At 37.1% G+C, this 21,249-nt stretch overlaps 1 protein-coding gene across 1 annotated transcript; it reads left to right on the top strand.

Annotated features, from left to right (window-relative positions):
• Window positions 1-971: 971 nt before the first annotated feature.
• On the top strand, window positions 972-20,746 carry inpp1 (inositol polyphosphate-1-phosphatase). Its single transcript, XM_081357878.1, has 6 exons — window positions 972-1,772; window positions 3,416-3,628; window positions 3,733-3,793; window positions 14,972-15,172; window positions 16,082-16,256; window positions 18,716-20,746. The coding sequence occupies exons 2-6, from the start codon at window positions 3,425-3,427 to the stop codon at window positions 19,185-19,187; spliced, it is 1,113 nt and encodes a 370-aa protein (XP_081214004.1). The 5' UTR covers window positions 972-1,772; window positions 3,416-3,424; the 3' UTR covers window positions 19,188-20,746.
• Window positions 20,747-21,249: the final 503 nt, after the last annotated feature.

Genomic DNA, 21,249 nt, shown 5'->3' with positions numbered 1-21,249 from the left:
ATATATATATATATATATATATATATATATATATATATATATATATATATATATATATATATATATATATATATGCTCATCAAAAAACTATATATATATATATATATATATATATGGATTTTTTTTTTTTTTTTTTTTACATTTGAGCCCCTGCCCCTGAGGAACTCTCTGCACGAAAATCTGAAACTCGGCAAGATTTAATATTTGAAGTTTTTTTATTACAATGTCTATTTAGAACAAGGCAGTTAGTGGTGTTGGTATACTTGCTCTGGGTGCCAGCACATGTGGGTGTGGATGGAAATGAGGAAGTAGAACAGCTGGCAAAGAAAACATTAAATCATCCACAAATGGAAATTAATGTATCTTTAAGTAAATCAAAATTAGTAAGAAATGGCTAATGATATGGAATAATGAATCTAAGGAAGACATCTTTATCAGATTCAGGAGTGTGGAAATGAGAGGAAAAGAAATGGAAATAGAAACAGTGCAGCATATTATTTTTGAGTGTGCTGCATATGTAAGGGAGATACGACAGTTAATTCAAGAATTAGGATGGATGGGAAATCAATAAAAGTAGACTATTGTTAGGAAACGAGGCAAGACAGTGAAGAAGAGTTATTATTTAAATGTCAAAAGAAAACGGGAACAATGAATAGAATCTAGCTGTTGTGTTTTTTTTTTTATATATATAATTTATTTTTATATTATTTTCTGTCCCTCATTAATTTCTTTCAATTCTTCCAAAACTATGTGCACTCCACATAATGGTAATGCACCTTTTACGTTGGCTTGCCAATCCGCCATAAAACACCAGAAGAAGAAGAACTCTCTGCACGTCGCTGGTTGTTCCCATAGACAGTAAAATAAGGTTGTTCCAGTTGAATTATTGATTAAAGCTTAGTTTATCAGAATGAAATGCATGTTCGTCTCCTGCAGAGGGCGGTATTGATGAACGAGCTCCTCCTCCTCCTGCTCTGAAGCCGCCTTTCACTGCACCGGACATGACAGCGGACAGCCGTCGGACAGAAAGTCCTTCATTTCCAACGGAGAGTAGCACGGGAGATGCGTGGAGTTCCGTTGAAAAACAGAGTCACGACTCTCCTATAGACCGCCACATTTAACGGCTATGTTCCGATCATTTACGTATGCGGAAATTTCGGATGCGTTGAAGGTTGAAATATCTGAACTTCTGCGGCTGGACCGTATGCGACCGGTCGACCGGAAGTGATGTATTCTAATCAAAACAATGAGCGCGAAGCTAGAATGACCACTATTTTAACTCTTTAACCTTATTCTGCAAACGACAATCCTGTAAAATGGAGGTTATTAGTAATTAAGGCAGGAATAATTATTTTAGAATTATTAAATTAATATTTTTACTGATTAGCTCTATAAAATCGACTGTGTTTTTATTTTAGATGTGTTGAGTGTCATTTGTTTTGTGTGGATATATTCAGGCATGCATTACATTAATTAAAGTCATTAATTTTTACCATTGCCGAGGGTTGCTTCACGACCAATTTCAAAGTTCCGAGCGGCTGCCGCTAGGGGGCGAATGCGTCCATCGTATGCGAATGACGTGTGCAGTGGAAAGGCGGGGAAATGCGCTCATTTCCGAGGCGTTTCCGTTATCTTGAGTTAGAAGAATCCGCAGGTCACGCTTCTGAGATGATGTGTGCGCGCGCCCTCAGACACAGGATCAGATTCAGAGAGTGACATATAGGAAGCGCGCGACTTCAACTCGAGGACAACACTGCGGATTAATTTCAACGGTATGAGCTGCAATTGTTATGTGTTTACTTTATTTGTTAATGTTAGATCCAGTAATAATACAAGTCCAATAATAATAATAATAATAATGCAAGTCAATAATACAAATACAAGTGATTCTATACAGATGTGTGTGTGTGTGTGTTTCATGTATACGTGCTTGGGTTCTGTGTCTTTGTTTTTGCGTGTCTGTAAAGGTGACGTAAACAGTGTAACCTTATGAAAAAATGTCTATATTCGTTCACCACAGCTGTGAATTGCTTTTTAAAGTAATCATCAATATATCGTTTTAAGTATATCCTGATATCATTTTCACTATGTATTGATGTCTTACATTTGCATGTCTATTTGCATTTATTTGCACCATTCCCAATATTTGAGTCCAAAGTTGAACAAGCAGCATGCATGTGTACATTCATACAATACACTCACTGTTTAAATCACTTTACATTACATTTGTCTTCAGTGTTATGATGGCTTATCAAATCTCTTGGCAACTATATAGGCATGACACTCAGTAAACTCATGTGTTCGACATCTGTGAGGCATTTCCTGTGATGTGATTTGCACAAAGACTTCTTGTCTGTCATTGTCCTCGGGTGTTCGTTGTGATCTTAAAGTGTTTGTCCCAGTTGGAGCTCTTTTTTAGGTTAATAATATTTTTGAAGCTTGACCTTATTTTCTCTTGACCTATTTAGTGTTGAAACTGACATACTTTTAAAAAAAAACCTTTTTTTTTTTGAGATATCAACCTAAAATTAGAAACACAACTTGTTCAGATTTTTGGCTTTGATTGTCTTTTAGAGTACAACATGTTTTGAAAATATATATTTTATATAAAATATGAAGAATTACATTTTTACATGGTACATTTTCATAAACTCCAAATGTATCACTTTTGTTCTGTTTCATTTTCTTCATTTATTTCACATTTACAAAAATCTGCCAAATGTCTTTTTTTCGGAGGCAGAGAAAGCAAAAATATCTTTACATGAAAGATTATGATTGAGTTATAATTATGTAACAGATATTGAGGGAGGAATTTACCAATAATGCGTTGCCCCAGCTCATTGCATCTTTTATTGGCACACAATTCACTAAAGGACTTATGCAAATCAGGTAAACCAGAAACCAGCCCAAGCTGGCTTAAAACAAGTCCAATCTTACGTCTATATTCCAAAGCATTCTTGAATTACAACCATTTAAGTACGGAAAGTGCATTTAATTAACCTAAAATTAGGAACACAACTTGTTCAGATTTTTGGCTTTGATTTTCTTTTAGAGTGTTTATGTTTTGAAAATATATATTTTATATAAAATATGAAGAAATACATTTTTACATGGTACATTTTCATAAACTCAAAATGTATAACTTTTTTCTGTTTCATTTTCTTAATTCATTTCACATTTACAAAAATCTGCCAAATGTCTTTTTTAAAACAAGTCCAATCTTGCGTCTATATTCCAAAGCATTCTTGAATTACAACCATTTAAGTACGGAAAGTGCATTTTAATGGTTATGCAAAACCATTATGTGGTAAATGGGTTATGGTTATGGCTGGGGGGGGGGGCACTTAAGGGGTTGAACAGCATCATTATGACTATGAGATCCATACAGCTGGTCTTATGTATGTGTGATTCACAGGTCTCCAGTATGGCAGAGTTGCTGCGCTCGCTCCTGTGCGTGGCAGAGAAAGCCGCAAATGTGGCTCGCGTCTGTCGTCAAGAAGAGTCTCTGTTTGAGCTCCTCGTACAGGAAAAGACGGGAGCTGACAAAAACAAGAAATTCGTCCAGGACTTCAAGACGCTTGCTGACGTGGTGATTCAGGAAATGATTCGCCATGACGTTTGTGCCCAGGTTCTTAAAAATAAAGCTTTCATTGAGATCACAATTCATTTTAATTAAACTGATCCGTGTTTGTCGAGGGCTAAACATTCTTCATTCTTGCTTTATAATTATAGTTTCCAGAATTGACGGGCTTTATTCATGGAGAGGAATCAAACAAGTTTGAGAACGGGCTTGGTGAGTTACCTGTCATTTTTTTAATTGTGCTGCATTTGAAAGGATTTCATATTGCAATTATATTTAAATGTCATTCACCGCTCGTGGCACTTGATCTTTGACTCTTTAAGTCAGCATGAAACAGTAGACATGCGATGGTCTTTTCTTCCGTGTATCCGAGTGGAACGGCTTATGGAAAAAGAAGAAATATGGATCTTGTCCATAGGGAGTTGGTTGGGTGGTTTGCTGTTGGTGGATCTCATGTGATTGACAGTTTGCCTCGCCCTGGGCCGGCGCCAGTGAACACCGTAAACATGTGATCAGAGAAGAAAAGATGTCACTGAAAGGGTTGCACTTTATTACAGTACTTAACTTAATTATTATCCGGTTATTGTAATTACTATAAGTAGTACATAGTATGTACATGGGGAACAGGACTGAAAAATAAGTGATTAAAGTTACGAGGCACATGCATTTAAAAAATAAATAATAATGTGCACAAATAAATGATTTATAATAAATGCTGCAATATTCCATAAAAAAAAAACAAGAATTGTCCATTTTGATTTCCTAGTGAATTTAACTCAACTGAAATATGGAAAGCTGGCATATTGTGGATTGTGTGACAATCTAAATTAACATTTCTTTGCATGCAGAAGTTGTTTAGATGATTATTTGGAAAAGTAGAATCAGATCAAATTATGCGAACGTTAAAACCGGTTAAATTCTGAGTTGAAGTACGGTATGTTGAGGTGTGCTGTCCATGTAGCAGTGGTATAAGAAACTATATGATTTCATAAAGGATCCAAGCATTCTGTTGTAGACAACATGAGATTGGCCGAGTACAGAGCCCTGTGGGACTCCCTGTTAAGATTCATGAAGTGCTGTCACAGGCACCGTTTACACCAAACTCAAGCAAATGTTTCTGATCATAGTTTTTAGCCTGACCTATGGGGGTGTGTATAGCCCTATAGAGCTGGTAAGTCCCGCCCCTTCCGCTAACCCCCCTGGACCTCTAGGTTGAAAAATCGTCAATGCAAGTGAATGGGAGAAAATAATTATTTTCTGGTCCCGTTTGAATTGTGCCATGAATGTAACATATGTTGTCTGTGAATTTTTTATATAATTTTTCGTATAAAGAATGCTACAATTTAGCGGGTAGAAGTTTGATACGGTTAGACTTTGTGTGAGAGCACTTTGTGGACTACAACTCTTCGCTGCTTTCAGACGGGAATCTGAAGAAAGAACAGCCCATTTGGTTTGAATGGTGACATTTGGGTACAAAACACACAGGCATCTCGATCTGTCTCCATAGATTATCGCAGCATTAGCACCGTGATTTGACAAGTGGAGGGAAAATGTGTTATGGGTTGACGTCACATAGGCGACATGTAGTCTTTTCCACAACTGCTAGCCAAAGAATCATACAATATACTCGTAAAAACTCGTAAAAAATTCACAGACAACATATGTTCACATTCATGGCACAATTCAAACGGGACCAGAAAATAATTATTTTCTCCCATTCACTTGCATTGATGATTTTTCAACCTAGAGGTCCACTTGGGGTTTTATGGATGGGCGGGACTTACCAGCTCTATTCGCACGGGACTAGTATTACCTGGTGACCTCTAGTCATTTGTAATAATTGCGGAGGTTGTCTGTGATCTTAATCCCGTGCGAATCGACCATGTCTTTGATTTGTAAAGTAAAAATTCCCCCGCTAATAACCTACCATATTTCGCCGAACACCGAGGTCCTGTGATGATATTAGTCCCGTGTGAATCGGCATCTCTGTGATTTGGTGGGGTCGTTTATACTTTTTTCAAGGTTTTTGTTTCCTGTGCGCTTTATCCATCTTTCGTGAAGAATTGAGGCTGCTTTGGAGTGTTTTGATAGTGTTTTGGGTGCTGGGTCATATCGCTATACACCACACAACTATACAATTTGCAGAAAGAGAAAACCATCAGAAGAGCAAAAACAAAAAGAAATATAGCTGCGAGCAGCGATTACGGGCCCAAGCCGGTGGCACCGCAACCCCGGTGCCTTTAGTTACCTAAAGGCACCGGGGTGGCGGTACCGCCGGCTTTGGCCCTCCATCGCTGCTCGCAGCTATATATATATATATATATATATATATATATATACATATATATACATACATACATACACACACATACATATATATGTATGTATATATATATATATATTAGGGGTGGAGCCGAACCCGAATACGGTATTCGGAAAGCACAAATAATGTGTTTTTTACGAATACTTATTTAAAACAAATACTTTTAAAAATATTTGTATTCGGGAACAAGAAAAACTTTATATCAAAAAGCTGCGTTTCCTCATGAGACATGGCGACCGGCGGTGCTGCTGATGTGGTGGCTGAAATATTTTGGATTAGGCTAATGTCACGTTGTCATAAGGGGTAGTTCACATAGCGCGTTTTTTGCGCGTGCAGATTTCAAATGTAGGCGCGCGGCAAGCGCCCTTAAAAGCGAGCGGCGCGCTGCATAGCAACGACAGACGCCACGTGAGGGCAAGCGCTTGTGGAAAGGAGAAAACGGTGCAAACTGCGCTCTTCATGATGACGAGGAAGTATCAGCAAGAATTAATTGATTTCTAGCCCTTGCATTAGCTTTAGATATATTTATGGAGATGAGAAATGAAATAAAAAGCCGTCATTATGTTATTAATATCAGTCCGTCAGAAAAGCAGTTCTAGGCTTATTCTTGGCTGGATAACTCTTAGCAGGTTTAAAAAGCTCTTTTAAAATTAAATATGAATGCAGTTTTGTATTAAATAAAAGTACAGTCAAGTCAAATAAAACATGTTTTATCTCCTGTTTGTTAACACTACAATAAGATACCATTCATTAACGTTACTTAATGCGTTATCTAACATCAACACATTGAGTGAACAATATTTTTACAACATTAATTAATGTTTGTGAATGTTATTTAATACAAATACTTGATTGGTCATGTTTGTTCACTTCATTCATTGTGCATTAAATAATGTTAACATAAATAATGTTAACTTTTGATTTTAAAAATGTATTTTTAAATGAACCCCAAGGAGAATAATTGCGACAGTATAGCCTAACTATTGTTTATTGTTAGGTCATTTTATCTAATGTTATCTAACAAATGGAATCTTATTGTAAAGTGTTTTTAATACTACAGTTTCCTTCTTTGTAACCGCGATATACACTTTAATATATGTAAATTTAATCTAAATTAAGCTTTGGTACCGAAATTGTTACCGAGAACCGTGGATTTTCACTGGTATTGGTACCGAATACTGAAATTTTGGTACCGTGACAACACTAGTAGCTCTGTTAGCTCGGTAATTTAGACAATAGGCTGTTGACAGAGTAACGTTAACGTTATTATATAAATAAAGAATACTTACACTATAACGTAAATTAGAAGTGTAACGCAAAAAAAAAATGATTTTTACACCTATTTTGAATTTTACTCGAATACAAATACAAATACAAATACTTTTCCCCTCTCAACAAATACAAATACAGATACAAATACCGGCTGCTTTGCACACCCCTAATATATATATATATATATATATATATATATATATATATATATATATATATATATATATATATATTATTGTTCAAAAGTTTGGGGTCAGTAAGATTTTTAATGTTTTTAGGAGAAGTCTCTTCTGCTCACCAAGGCTGCATTTATTGATTAAAAATACAAACAAAAACAGTAATATTGTGAAATATTATTCCAATTTAAAACAGCTGTTTTCAATTTTTAAATATTTTACATAGTAATTCATTTCTGTGATCAAAGTTGAGTTTTCAGCATCATTACTCCAGTCTTCAGTGTCACATGATCCTTCAGAAATCATACTAATATGATGATTGATGCTCAATAAATATTCATTATTATTTTCAATGTTGAAAACAGTTGTGTACAGATTTTTTTTTTTCAAAATGCTTTGATGAATGTAAAGTTCAAAAGAACAGCATATATTTCAAATATATATATTTTTAACATTATAAATGTCTTTACTGTAACTGTTGATCAGTTTAACTCATCCTTCATAAATAAAAGTACTGATTTATTTTATTTATTTCCCCCAAAAATAAAATTTTAATTATTACTAACCCAAAACTTTTGAGCGGTAGTGTTTAACGTTACAAAAGCTTTAGATTTCAGATAAATGCTGTTCTTTTGAACTTTCTATTCATCAAAGACTGTACACAACTGTTTTCGACATTTAAAATAATAATGAATGTTTCTTGAGTATCAATCATCATATTAGAATAATTTCTGAAGGATCATGTGACAGTGACGACTGGAGTAATGATGCTGAAAACTCAGCTTTGATCACAGGAATAAATAACAGTTTAAAATATTAAAATAGAAAGCAGCTGTTTTAAATTGGAATAATATTTTACAATATTACTGTTTTTGTTTGTATTTTTAATCAAATAAATGCAGCCTTGGTGAGCAGAAGAAACTTCTCTGTTATGTGCGCGCCACAGACTGCACGCACGTCCGCTTAGAGTTCCGCCTTTTGCCTTCCGTCAATATTACGTTATTAGAAAAATATTTTTTTAGAGAATCGATTTTTTGACATTTGTGAATCGATTCAGAATCGTCCACGTCCGCATCGCGATGCATCTAAGAATACATTTTTTCTCCCACCCCTAGATTTCATACAACAGGTTAATAAACAGTTACAATTAAGTCACTTACATTTTAGATGCAATATTGACTGTTTTTGTTCTGTTTCAGCAGCGAAAATAGTTAAACAAAGATCACGGTAGAACCATCACGCATCACGTGTTTTCTCATAACTGAACGATTCAGCATTTTTAACGAATCGGTTGACTAAAAGATTGAATGGTCAATCCATAAACATCTGTCTTAATCATGATCGACTCATTCGAACGAATCGTTTGAACGAATGAATCAATGACTCGCTTATTAAGATGGATGCCTGGCGACACCTAATGGCGGTTTAGTGTTGTTTAAAAGCATCATTCTTTCCCACATGTGTGTGATTTGTGTGTGCAACATTATCATTATTTTTCTTTCACTATTATATTAGCGATTTAAAAGCACCCACTCGTGTCACACGTCGATTAACCGGTGGGAAAATATCCTCAGACACATACCTAATAAATGTATATTTAAATACAATATTGGCCTACCTGGTAAAAAGTTTTATATACTATTTTGATGTCCTTTTGGACACAAGAGGGCAGTATAGCCCTATGTTTGCTTTTTTGTTGAACCAAATAGCACTAAATAGCCTGTTTTAACTTTTTCATTCTTCTTGAATTGCAAAAACAGAATAAAATGGGTGTAGTTGTGATATTTGTATTCTTTTATATAGAAATAAATGGTATATAATTACATTTGTAGAAGATTTTTAGTGTTTCCTTTTTGGACATTACTTTAATCCCTCGCCATAGCAAAACCGTTTGAGATATTTATTATCCATTCACAATTTAGCATATTTAATGTAGTTTCATCATGTTGAAAAAGTTTGGTACGAATAAAATAAATAGTTTAAGAGGAGTGGCTAAAAATTCAGAGGCTGATTTTGCAAAAAAATTCACATTCAGACCAAAATATCTGACTTCCTGATGGCCAGAGCTATTGAATGTAAATTAGAAAGTTGTCCGGCTTGATGGGAACAATATACAAACTGTTTTTTCTTTACTGTAGTTAAAACTAATCCCCCCACTTTTGTCAAAAGCATGTTGAAAGTGACACACTTCCTGCTGCCAGTTGGTGGCGCTATAACTTTGACTCACAATAGCTACATCCATCTGATCGGCTTCTTACCACGAACACACTGCTGAAGTTTCATCAAGATCAGTTAATGTATGCAGAAGTTATTCCACTTCCGTGTTTCTCTTTTCTCGCCATAAATTCGATTCCTCGCCACAGCCAAACCGTTCGAGATATCAAAAATCCGTCCGCAATTTAGCATCCTCAAAGTCTTGACTACATGCACACCGAGTTTGAAGGGGACACAGTGAATTTTCTAGGAGGAGTATTTCACATTCCACAGCAAGCGTTTTCCAAACAACCCATAATAGCCGACTTCCTGTTGGGCTGGCGTAAAACTTGACCGGGGTAAAGTTGTTCGGCCCGATGAGATCTATATGTGTACCGAGTTTCATATTAATTCATGCGAGCGTGTTTGATATATGGATCAAGTTTTAGAACCCCGTTCAAGGGGGCGCTGTTGAGCCCCCCAGCCACGCCCGGGTACCAGCTTCAGCCCGGCCCTGATGGCCGTGGGTTCTGACCTGTGTGCAAAGTTTCAAGAGTTTTTGAGCACGTTAAGGACCCCAAAAGCCCCTGAAACCTTGATTAACAATATAAAAGCAATAGTCAAATCCCCCCCTCCCCTCACACACACACAGACACAGAGAGAGGGAGAGAAAATTCTTCAGAAAATCCACATTCAAACCAAAATATCTCTCTTCCTGTTGGTCGGAGATGGTTCATGTAAATTAGAAAGTTGTCCGTCTTGATGAGAACAATACACATACCAAGTTTTGTGATTCTAGGAAAAACTAAGCCCCCATTTTTGACTAAAGGTGGCGCTACTGAGCCATTCCACCACGCCCGTTTCTGAAACTTTGCACATGTCTACGGGCTAATAAATGTGATGTGTCTGTTGAGTTTCATGCAATTTCAAGTATGTTAAGAGTCTCAAAAGCATCAAAAAATAATATTAAAGTTTGATGCGTTGCCACGGCAACAGTATCTAAGATATCAATAATCCTTTCACAGGTTTACATCTGCCGTGTGTCTACATTGTACACATAAAGTTTGAAGCAAATCGGGTAAAAATAAGACACTGATTTCAAAGCATTTTGAAAGTGATGTACTTCCTGCTGCCTGTTGGTGGCGCTATAACTTTGACTCACAATAGTCACATCCATGTGATCGGCCTCTTACAACGAACACACTGCTGAAGTTTCATCAAGATCAGTTAATGTATGCAGAAGTTATAACACACTTCCTGTTTCATTTTTTCGCCATAAATTTGTTTCCTCGCCACGGCCAAACCGTTCGAGATATCAAAAATCCGTCCGCAATTTAGCATCCTCAATGTCTTGACTTCATGCACACCGAGTTTGGAGGCGAATCGATGAATTCCCTAGGAGGAGTACATTAAATTCCACAGCATGCGTTTCCAAACAACGCTAAATAGCCAACTTTCTGTTTGGCTGGCGTAAAACTTAGAGCACGAAAGTTGTTCGGCCCGATGAGATCTATATGTGTACCGAGTTTCATATTATTACATGCAAGCGTGTTTGATTTATGGACACGTGTTTGGATCCCGTTCCAGGGGGCGCTGTCGAGGCCCCCTGCCACGCCCGGGTACCAGCTTCAGTCCGGCCCTGATGGCCGCGGGTTCTGACGTGTGTGCAAAATTTCAAGAGTTTTCGAGCATATTAAGGGCCCCAAAAGTGCCTGAAAGGTTGACAAAATAATAATAATAATAATAAATATAGCTGCGAGCAGCGATTACGGGCCCAAGCCGGTGGCACCGCAACCCTGATGCCTTTAGTTACCTAAAGGCACCGGGGTGGCGGTGCCGCCGGCTTTGGCCCTTCATCGCTGCTCGCAGCTATATTTATATATATATATATATATATATATATATATATATATATATATATATATATATATATATCTTTAATGTATTTTTATCATGTTGAAAAAGTTTGGTGTGAATAAAATAAACCACTTAGGAGGAGTAACTAAAAACTCAGAGTCTGACATATCCAAAAAATCCACATTCAAACCAAAATATCTGACTTCCTGTTGCTCGGAGCTAATGACTGTAAATTAGAAAGTTGTCCGGCTCGATGAGACCAATATGCGTACTGATTTTTGTAACTGTGGGTAAAAGTAACCCCCCCACTTTTGTCAAAAGCATTTTGAAAGTGACACACTTCCTGCTACCAGTTGGTGGCGCTATAACTTTGACTCACAATAGTTACATCCATCTGACCGGCCTCTTACCATGAACACACTGCTGAAGTTTCATCAAGATCAGTTAATGTATGCAGAAGTTATAACACTTCGTGTTTCTCTTTTCTCGCCATAAATTCGTTTCCTCGCCACGGCCAAACCGTTCGAGATATCAAAAATCCGTCTGCAATTTAGCATCCTCAATGTCTTGACTTCATGCACACCGAGTTTGGTGGGGATGTGATGAATTCTCTAGGAGGAGTAGTTCACATTCCACAGCAAGCGTTTTCCAAACAACCCATAATAGCTGACTTCCTGTTGGGCGGAGCTAATAACTTAGACTGCGGAAGTTGTTCGGCCCGATGAGATCTATATGTGTACCGAGTTTCATATTAATTCATGCAAGTGTGTTTGATATATGGACCAAGTTTTCAGACCGTGTTCAAGGGGGCGCTGTTGAGCCCCCCTGCCACGCCCGGGTACCAGCTTCAGCCCGGCACTGATGGCCGTGGGTTCTGACCTGTGTGTAAAGTTTCAAGAGTTTTTGAGCACGTTAAGGACCCCAAAAGCCCCTGAAACCTTGATTAACAATATAAAAGCAATAGTCAAATCCCCCCCTCCCCTCACACACACAGAGACACAGAGAGAGGGAGAGAAAATTCTTCAGAAAATCCACATTCAAACCAAAATATCTCTTTTCCTGTTGGTCGGAGATCGTTAATGTAAATTAGAAAGTTGTCCGTCTTGATGAGAACAATACACATACCAAGTTTTGTTGCTGTTGATAAAACTAACCCCCCCACTTATGACTAAAGGTGGCGCTACTGAGCCCCTCACCACGCCCGTTTCTGAAACTTTGCACAAGTCTACGGGCTAATAAGTGTGATGTGTCTGTCGAGTTTCATTCAATTTCAAGTATGTTAAGAGTCTCAAAAGCATCAAAAAACAATATTAAAGTTTGATGCGTTGCCACGGCAACAGTATTAAAGATATCAAAAATCCTTTCACAGGTCTACATCTGCCGTGTGTTTACATTATACACATAAAGTTTGAAGCAAATCGGGTAAAAATAAGAGGGTGATTTCAAAGCATTTTGAAAGTGACACACTTCCTGCTGCCAGTTGGTGGCGCTATAACTTTGACTCACAATAGTCACATCCTTGTGTTCGGCCTCTTACAACGAACACACTGCTGAAGTTTCATCAAGATCAGATAATGTATGCTGAAGTTATAACACACTTCCTGTGTCCCTTATTCGCCATAAATTCGTTTCCTTGCCACGGCCAAACCGTTTGAGATATCAAAAATCCGTCCGCAATTTAGCATCCTCAATGTCTTGACTTCATGCTGACCGAGTTTGGAGGCGAATCGATGAATTCTCTAGGAGGAGTACATTAAATTCCACAGCATGCGTTTCAAAACAATCCATAATAGCCGACTTCCTGTTGGGCTGGCGTAAAAAGTAAAAGTACGAAAGTTGTTCGGCCCGATGAGATCTATATGTGTACCGAGTTTCATATTATTACATGCAAGCGTGTCTGATTTATGGACCAAGTTTTCGGACCCCGTTCAAGGGGGCGCTGTCGAGCCCCCCTGCCACGCCCGGGTACCAGCTTCAGCCCGGCCCTGATGGCCGCGGGTTCTGACCCGTGTGCAAAGTTTCAAGAGTTTTCGAGCATGTTAAGGGTCTCAAAAGTGCCCGAAAGGTTGACAGAAAAATAAGAATAATAATAATAATAATAAATAATCCTACCGAAAACAATAGGGCCTTCGCCCTTTCAGGGCTTGGGCCCTAATAATAATAATCCTACCGGAAACAATAGGGCCTTCGCCCTTTCAGGGCTTGGGCCCTAATGATTAGATGGAGATGGATGACATGTATAGCAGCGGTGAGGAACATTCCTATGTTTATGATATCTCACACAGCTAGACCTATAATAACGACAAGACATTTCCAAGCAAAAGCCTATTGACATCATATCCGGGAGATAAGTCAGTAAATTCGAGTAAAATCACAGGCTTCGCTTATCCCGTGCGAATGGGTAATTTCTAAATCACACGAGGTCCCCAGATAATACTAATACATATGGCTTATGCCAGGATTTGATTTGAGGTTATGCAAACCATTTTTAAAACAGATGGGTGGGATAAAGCCAGTGGGGAGGTTGTGGCCGGAGCACCTTGTAGGCAAATGGTTTCGAGATGATAGTAAAAAGAATCATAGATATCATTATGGAGTATGAGGATATTGGAGGACCTAAAGAATATTTAGCATGAGATAGTAATGCAAATGTCTGTTTTGAGGCGTTCACGAGATGCCTGGGAATAACGTGTCATTGTCTTCATACCTGCAAACTCGTCACCTTCCTGTGAAGTTTGAAAGGAGGTTTTTTATGAGGGCTTATATGAATGTATATCTGGGAATTCTTATTGCTTTTTCTTTTCTTCTTCTCACTGTATGGTGCCTAATAAAGTAGCGCAGAGATTCTTTGTGCACAGGAGTAACTGCGGTCATTTTCCATAAGTGTATTTTCCATATGTCTACTTTTCCATAAGTGCCACCTACTTTTAGAGAGTGAATTTGCATTTTCATTCAGGCAGGCCATTTGCATAATCATTTAGTAGGCTGAAACTTGAGGTTTATCATTTAGGGGGAAAAAAATGTGTCAAAATTTGAATAGCAAAATAGTTTAAGTCAAAAGGTTTTATAGTCATTTACAGTTTAGAATGTTTCCATGTAGTTTTAAAAGAACGTTGCTACCTAAAAAACATATAGTTCTATTCTAATTTTGAAAATTTCTGAAACAATTTTAACTGCTGATTCCAAACAATTAAAAAGAATAATGTTTTTTTTTATTTAACTGCTGATTCCAAGCTATTTTTAGATAAAAAAAATATATATATATATATATATATATATATCTGCTGATTCCAAGCTATTTTTAGATATAAATATATATATATATATATATATATAACTGTTGATTCCAAGCTATTTTTAGATATATATAAAAAATAAAAATATTATATATATATATATTTATTATTATTATTATATATATATATATATATATTTTTTTTTTTTTTTTTACTGCTGATTCCAAGCTATTTTTAGATTTTTTTTAACTATGCTTCTGTGATGGCAAAGAACACTCAAACTCAGAGCTAGTCAATGTATTAATGGAATAAATTGTGATTGTATGTCCATCAGGGGAGAGTGTTACTGTGACGGTCTGTGCTCGGGAACAGGACACGACTGCTCTGTTGGCTAAAGTCCTGGATGGGGATCAAACCGCCGCGTCCCTCCTGAGCAAAGCCATCCATCAGGACCTTCAGCTCAGAGACCAAACAGCCGAATCCCTGCAGCTGTCAGTCAGCCCAGCCGACGTGGGCATCTGGATTGATCCCATCGGTAATGCATTTATTTTCTGTCCATAAAATTAAATAATTTGTTTAACTTAGATATTTAGTTTTACAACAGCATTCTGCTTAGACTGTAAATGCTTAGACTAGTCTATCAAGTTAGTCATTTAATTTTTAGTCTTAAAGGGATAGTTCACCCAAAAAGTTCCCATGATTTACTCACACTGAAGCCATCCTGGGTGTATATGACATTCTTCTTTTAGACTATCGGAGTTACATTAAAAAATGTCGTGGCTCTTCTGAACTTTATAATGGGAGTGAATGGGCACAATTTTTTCCATACAAGTGCATCTATCCATCATAAAAGCGTCCCAAACGGCTCAGAGGGGTTAATAAAGGCCTTTTGAAGCGAAGCGTTGCGTTGGTTTAAGAAAAATATCAACCAAAAGAGTGAAGTATGTATGATGTAAGAGTAGCGTAAGCTTTGACGCCTCTCGCTGTTCAAACAAACAGGACTGGGCAAACGCGTTCATCATTACGTTGTGCGTCAAGTTCAAGTGTTACACTTTTGGCGTAAGTCTGTGTGTACGGCCTCAGCTTGGAAGAGCCAGGACATTTTTTAATACAACTCCGATTGTATTCGTCTGAGAGAAGAATGTCAAACACCTAGGATGGCTTCAGGGGGAGTAATCATGGGCTAATTTTAATTATTTGGTGAACTCTCTCTTTAACTTAACTATGTTTATGTCATTGTTCAGTAGTTGCAGAACTAGTTGTAGGCATGTACAGGAGATAATCATGTTAAAACTATGTGAAAAATGACTACAGAAACTGTGGCTGAAACTGGAAACCTTGTTTTGAAACAATTCAACCTGTAGAATGGAAAACAAGTTTTTTTTCTCAGTGTGTGAATTGTCCAGGTTATCAACATATGTATTTGGTTATTTTCTTTAAACAGATGGGACAAGTCAGTACATTGAAGGGAAAGAAGAAGAGGAGCCGGATGAAGGCTTTTGTCCTTCGGGACTCCCTTGTGCTCTGGTTCTGATTGGGGTTTATTTACGAGCCACTGGTCAACCAATCATGGGTGTCATAAACCAGCCGTTCAACCACAAAGACTCCACGGGTAAAGGGTAAGAGTGCTGCTTTACTGTGTGTAAGTGTAGTCACAGCTAAAGGGGTTAATTACACTCTTTGTAAATATCACAATAATAAATAAAGACCTTAATTAAATCTGTAAGTATGACTTAAGTGATTGAGTTGGACACCAAAAATGCAGTTAAAAAAATCCAACAGTTAATTTTAAGTCTTCAACTATTTGAGAATGGAGAAATTATACTCATTAAGAATTTCAAGAACTACAATTATTACTTATTTCATATCGGTCACAGTGAGTTGTAGAGAATGCACGACGAAACAAAGCAGCATCCAAAATAAATGGATAGTCTATTTTTAATCCACAAAAGAAAACTCAGGAGATCGTAGGAGGAATACACACAACCATGTTAAACTAAGACGATACCGGACCGGTTTTACATGCAAACCAATGGGTCAATTTAAAGAGCAATTCGCCAGAAATAAACAACAACAACAAAAGTCTCTAAAGATTCATGTAAAAACAGAAAACTGCTTTTGTAGCTTGTCGGAGACAAAAAAATCAAATATGAGAAATTAAGAACTACTTTAAAAAACAAGTCAATTTGACCAGAATATTTGTATGTTCAAAATTAGCTGCACAGACCCTAATTAAAACATTCTTGTAGTAAAACTACTTGTAGTGACTATTTCCATACTGGGGTCCAAATAACTACAAGTAAGTATAAATAGTATCTAACATTATTTGTGTAAATACTGCCTTTACATCTGGTCCCCAAACTTTAAAAGTATTGGGTTTTCTCACACTTCTTTTCAGTGCTGCAACAAAATAGTAATGGAGAGATCCAAAAACATAATTTCACAGACTTTTTGACTGAAACTCGAATAAATTAAGAAATTGAGTATTTTGCATGGAATATTCTTCAATTTCGAGTAAACCTTGAGTCTTAAATTTCATAATTTCTCATGTATTAATGTTTGACCAGCTCCAGTGAAGGTTTTCTGTTTTTACCTGTCTCTGCCTTTTTTCAAAATGTTGATTTTTGGTGAATTTCATGGAAACCATGTCAGTTTGAACCCAAATACAATCAATAGCTGCTTTTGGCCGAACGGTTTCAGTTATATTCCCACTTGAGCTTGGTTCGGCACAGCACCATAATGAACCGTTCTCGGTCCGGTATTCTCCGAACGGTTGAAAAAAAGAAACCATATCCATACCGGCTAATAGCTGTGTTTTGGAAAGGCTGTACAAATTTACACATCAAAACATTGCCTGCCTTTTATACACTCCGCTTTAATTCATCAGTTTAATAAATTAAAGGGTTAGTTCACCCAAAAAAAAAATTATGTCATTAATGACTCACCCTCATGTTGTTCCAAGCCCATAAGACCTCCGTTCATCTTCGGAACACAGTTTAAGATATTTTAGATTTAGTCCGAGAGCTTTCTGTTCCTCCATTGAAAGTCAATGGACGGCATACTGTCCACGTCCAGAAAGGCAATACAGACATCATCAAAGTAGTCCATGTGACATCAGTGGCTCAATCTTAAGTTTATCAAGCGATGAGAATACTTTTTGTGCGCAAAAAGTAAACAAAAATAACGACTTTATTCCACTATTCATTTCCTTCTCTCTGGGCCTCGAGTGAGTTCACATAGTGTTTTTGCGCAGCGCTTCTATGTTGTACGTCACACGGATCACACATGACCAGCGTCGGCCAATAGCGAGCCTACGTGTGACGTACAACACAGACGCGCTGCGCAGTTACACTACGTGAACTCACTCGAAGCACAGAGAGAAGGAAATGAATAGTGGAATAAAGTCGTTATTTTTGTTTACTTTTTGCGCACAAAAAGTATTCTCATCGTTATAAACTTAAGATCGAGCCACTGATGTCACATGGACTACTTTGATGATGTCTGTATTGCCTTTCTGGACATGGACAGTATGCCGTCCATTGACTTTCAATGGAGGAACAGAAAGCTCTCGGACTAAATCTAAAATATCTTAAACTGTGTTCCGAAGATGAACGGAGGTCTTATGGGCTTGGAACGACATGAGGGTGAGTCATTAATGACATAATTTTAATTTTTGGGTGAACTAACCCTTTAAGCAAATGATTTAAACTGACGCATTACTTACGCATTACTGCTCCAATATTAAAGTGTAAATTTATAAATGCTTTACTCATCACATCAAAAAAGTAATCTGATTACATCATGCACGTTACTTGTAACATGTTACTTTACTCATTGCATCAAAAAAGTAATCTGATTGCATAAAGAGTTTTGGCCCAAAAGTGGCTAATGTAAGAGATGTGTTTCAGAAAGGCTTCAAATTTACGCGTTGCATGCACGTTAATGTGAAAGTCACAAAATTTCAATAAGTAAATAGTTTAACCACTGCTATCGAGTGTGGGTCGAAAGATTGAAGCTATCATGACCCAATACTTTGGTTACTGTATTACATAATGTCCTGATTTTGTCCTGATCGTAGATGGAAAGGCCAGCACATCTGGGGAGTCTCGTATGGAGATGTGAACGTGTGCTCGTTCACTCGGCCGTCGAATCCTCCGAGCGAGCGTTTGTCGGTTCTGCTGAGCTCCAGCGAGAGGCCCGTCGTGAAGAACGCGCTCGCCACGCTTCCCAACGGATCGCTGATGTACGCGGCGGGCGCGGGATACAAGCTCCTGTGTGTGGTGCGGGGTCGGGTGGACGTGTACGTGCTGTCGGAGGGGAGCACGTTTAAGTGGGACTCGTGCGCTCCTCATGCGGTGCTGCGGGCGCTGGGTGGAGGAGTGTCTGATCTGAGCCAGTGTGTCACGGGTCACACCACTCAACTCACATACCACCAACCACACAAACACAGTCAAGGGGTGGACGTATGGGCCAACCGGGGAGGAATCATCGCCTACTTGGACTCCAGCGTTATTGAGAAAGTCGTGGAGGCGCTTGCTGGGAAGATATGACAGAGATATTATGCAAGTTTTATTTTTTGCGCATAATCTCATGTCCGTTTATGATTCTAGTTTCATAATGTATAGAGGCATATTCAAATGTTGTTTTTTTAGGAGAAAAAAAAAAATATATCATTCTTGCAAAGTTTTATTTTTTGGAAGAGTTTTCATTTTCAAGAGAAAGGGGAAAGGGAAGCAATCCCTTTGTTTCATTACAGATGATATTACAGGTTTTACAGTTACTTGAGACAAAAGGAAAGCTAGAAACTGCAGTTCTGTGGGTTTGGATTGTCATGCGTAACTCATGGACATTCGTGCCCTTTTATGGTGATGCTTTTGACTTATTTTTGAGAAAAGCAGAAACATCATGAGTGCAATGACAGTCTCTCACTGGAACATTTGGCTTGTTGTACTTTACCGTCTCATTCTAAACCTTTACGGACATATTTAAGAAATATTGTGAAATATTATTACAATTTAAATTAACTATTCTCATCTGATATTGTAAACTGTAATTTATTCCTGTAATCAAAGGAATATTTACTCCAGTCTTCAGTGTCACATGATACTTCAGAAATCATTCTAATATGATGATTTGCTGCTCAATTATTAATAATGGTTCTTATTATTTTTTTTATTTTTTTTTGTGCTGCTTAACATTTTTTGTGAAAAGTGAAAACTTGATCACTTTTTTCAGGATTATTTGATGAATAGAAAGCACGTTTTTTATTTCTTCTTCGTTCTTATCCCAAACTTTTGAATGTTGGCGTATCATGATTTCAACAAAAATATGAAGCAGCAAAAACTGTTTCAACATTGATAATAATCAGAAATTAATCTTGAGCAGCAAATCAGGATATTAGAATTCCTAATCACAGGAATAAATGATATTTTAAAATATATTCAAATAGAAAACAAATTGTTATAATATTTAAGCTTTTACTGTAATTTTGATTAAATAAATGCAGCTTTGGTGAGCAGAAGAGATTAAAAATCATTAAAAAAGTCTATTATTCCAAACGTTTGACCACCAGTGTATGTCATATGAAAAACATTGCTTTAAATACAGCAACCTTTGTTTGTTCAGTATTTATGGGATATTTTTATGTTCAAGACCTATCATAACTGTTACAGTCTGTAAAAGTCTTCATTATGTACTGAAATATTAAATAATGAAGACTTCAAAAAAATAAATGAAAAATTGTTGTTTGGTATATTTGTTACCATGATGGAAAAGCTTTGAGCTGATGGGGAAAGTGGGGGAAGATGGGGAAAGTGTGTTAAACAGCTTAGAGGGACACTGATGCCCTTTTACGTGCACAAACCATCAAAAAGATCCTCATTTAATTCTCTCTCGGCTTTGTGCCGGTGCTTATATGACTAGAGCGTCACTTCACACTGTACACATACAGGCCATGTGAGTCAGTTTATAGAAAATACTGGATAAATCTGGGTCTTACAAATCACATTTTCACATTAACAAAACCCCTTTGTCTGTTCTTTAATGTGTAATCAACATTGGGGAAATGTACTTTTAAAAGTATTGCGTTATAAAATTGTGTTACTCCCTCAAAAATTAAGTGACTATTGTTCAACAATCTATACAACATCCACCTTCAGTTTCTTTTAAAAATACATTTAGAATATTATATTCTGAGCACTTTAATATTTCATTAGAGCGATGTGCGGCACACAAAAGATCTCTGAACATTACGAGTTTTACGAAAAACTCAAGTAACATGCATTACGTAATCACATTACTTTGTGGATTATTTTTATTGTGAAATTATTTTTGCATGAAGGGTAGATCGAAATTAAGTTTAAGCTTAATTTGCTTTGCAGAAGACATACAAATGTTATTTTTTACAGTTGTTTGTGGTTCTAAATGGTAAGTACAATTTAGCCTATAGTCTGATAAATTACAGTCCCACACTGCAGGAGTGGAAAAGAAATCTAGCCAGCATAATCTCACATTACGCCAAACCGGGCAACCGTGGACAAGAAGGCCAACGATACAAGTAGTGATCATATGTAGCTTTTAAAAAATATACAAACACAAAGTTGTTGCTAATTT

This window comes from Scardinius erythrophthalmus (genome assembly GCF_964197995.2).
Source record: "Scardinius erythrophthalmus genome assembly, chromosome: 25".
In the NCBI taxonomy this organism is placed as follows: domain Eukaryota; kingdom Metazoa; phylum Chordata; class Actinopteri; order Cypriniformes; family Leuciscidae; genus Scardinius; species Scardinius erythrophthalmus.
This window is presented reverse-complemented; position numbering and strand designations above follow the sequence as displayed.

Coding starts and splice junctions, on each gene's coding strand:
- inpp1 (XM_081357878.1), top strand. CDS start 3,425: ATGGCAGAGTTGCTGCGCTCGCTCCTGTGCGTGGCAGAGAAAGCCGCA. Junction 3,629..3,732: donor GCCATGACGTTTGTGCCCAG/GTTCTTAAAAAT, acceptor TTATAATTATAG/TTTCCAGAATTGACGGGCTT. Junction 16,257..18,715: donor AAAGACTCCACGGGTAAAGG/GTAAGAGTGCTG, acceptor TCCTGATCGTAG/ATGGAAAGGCCAGCACATCT.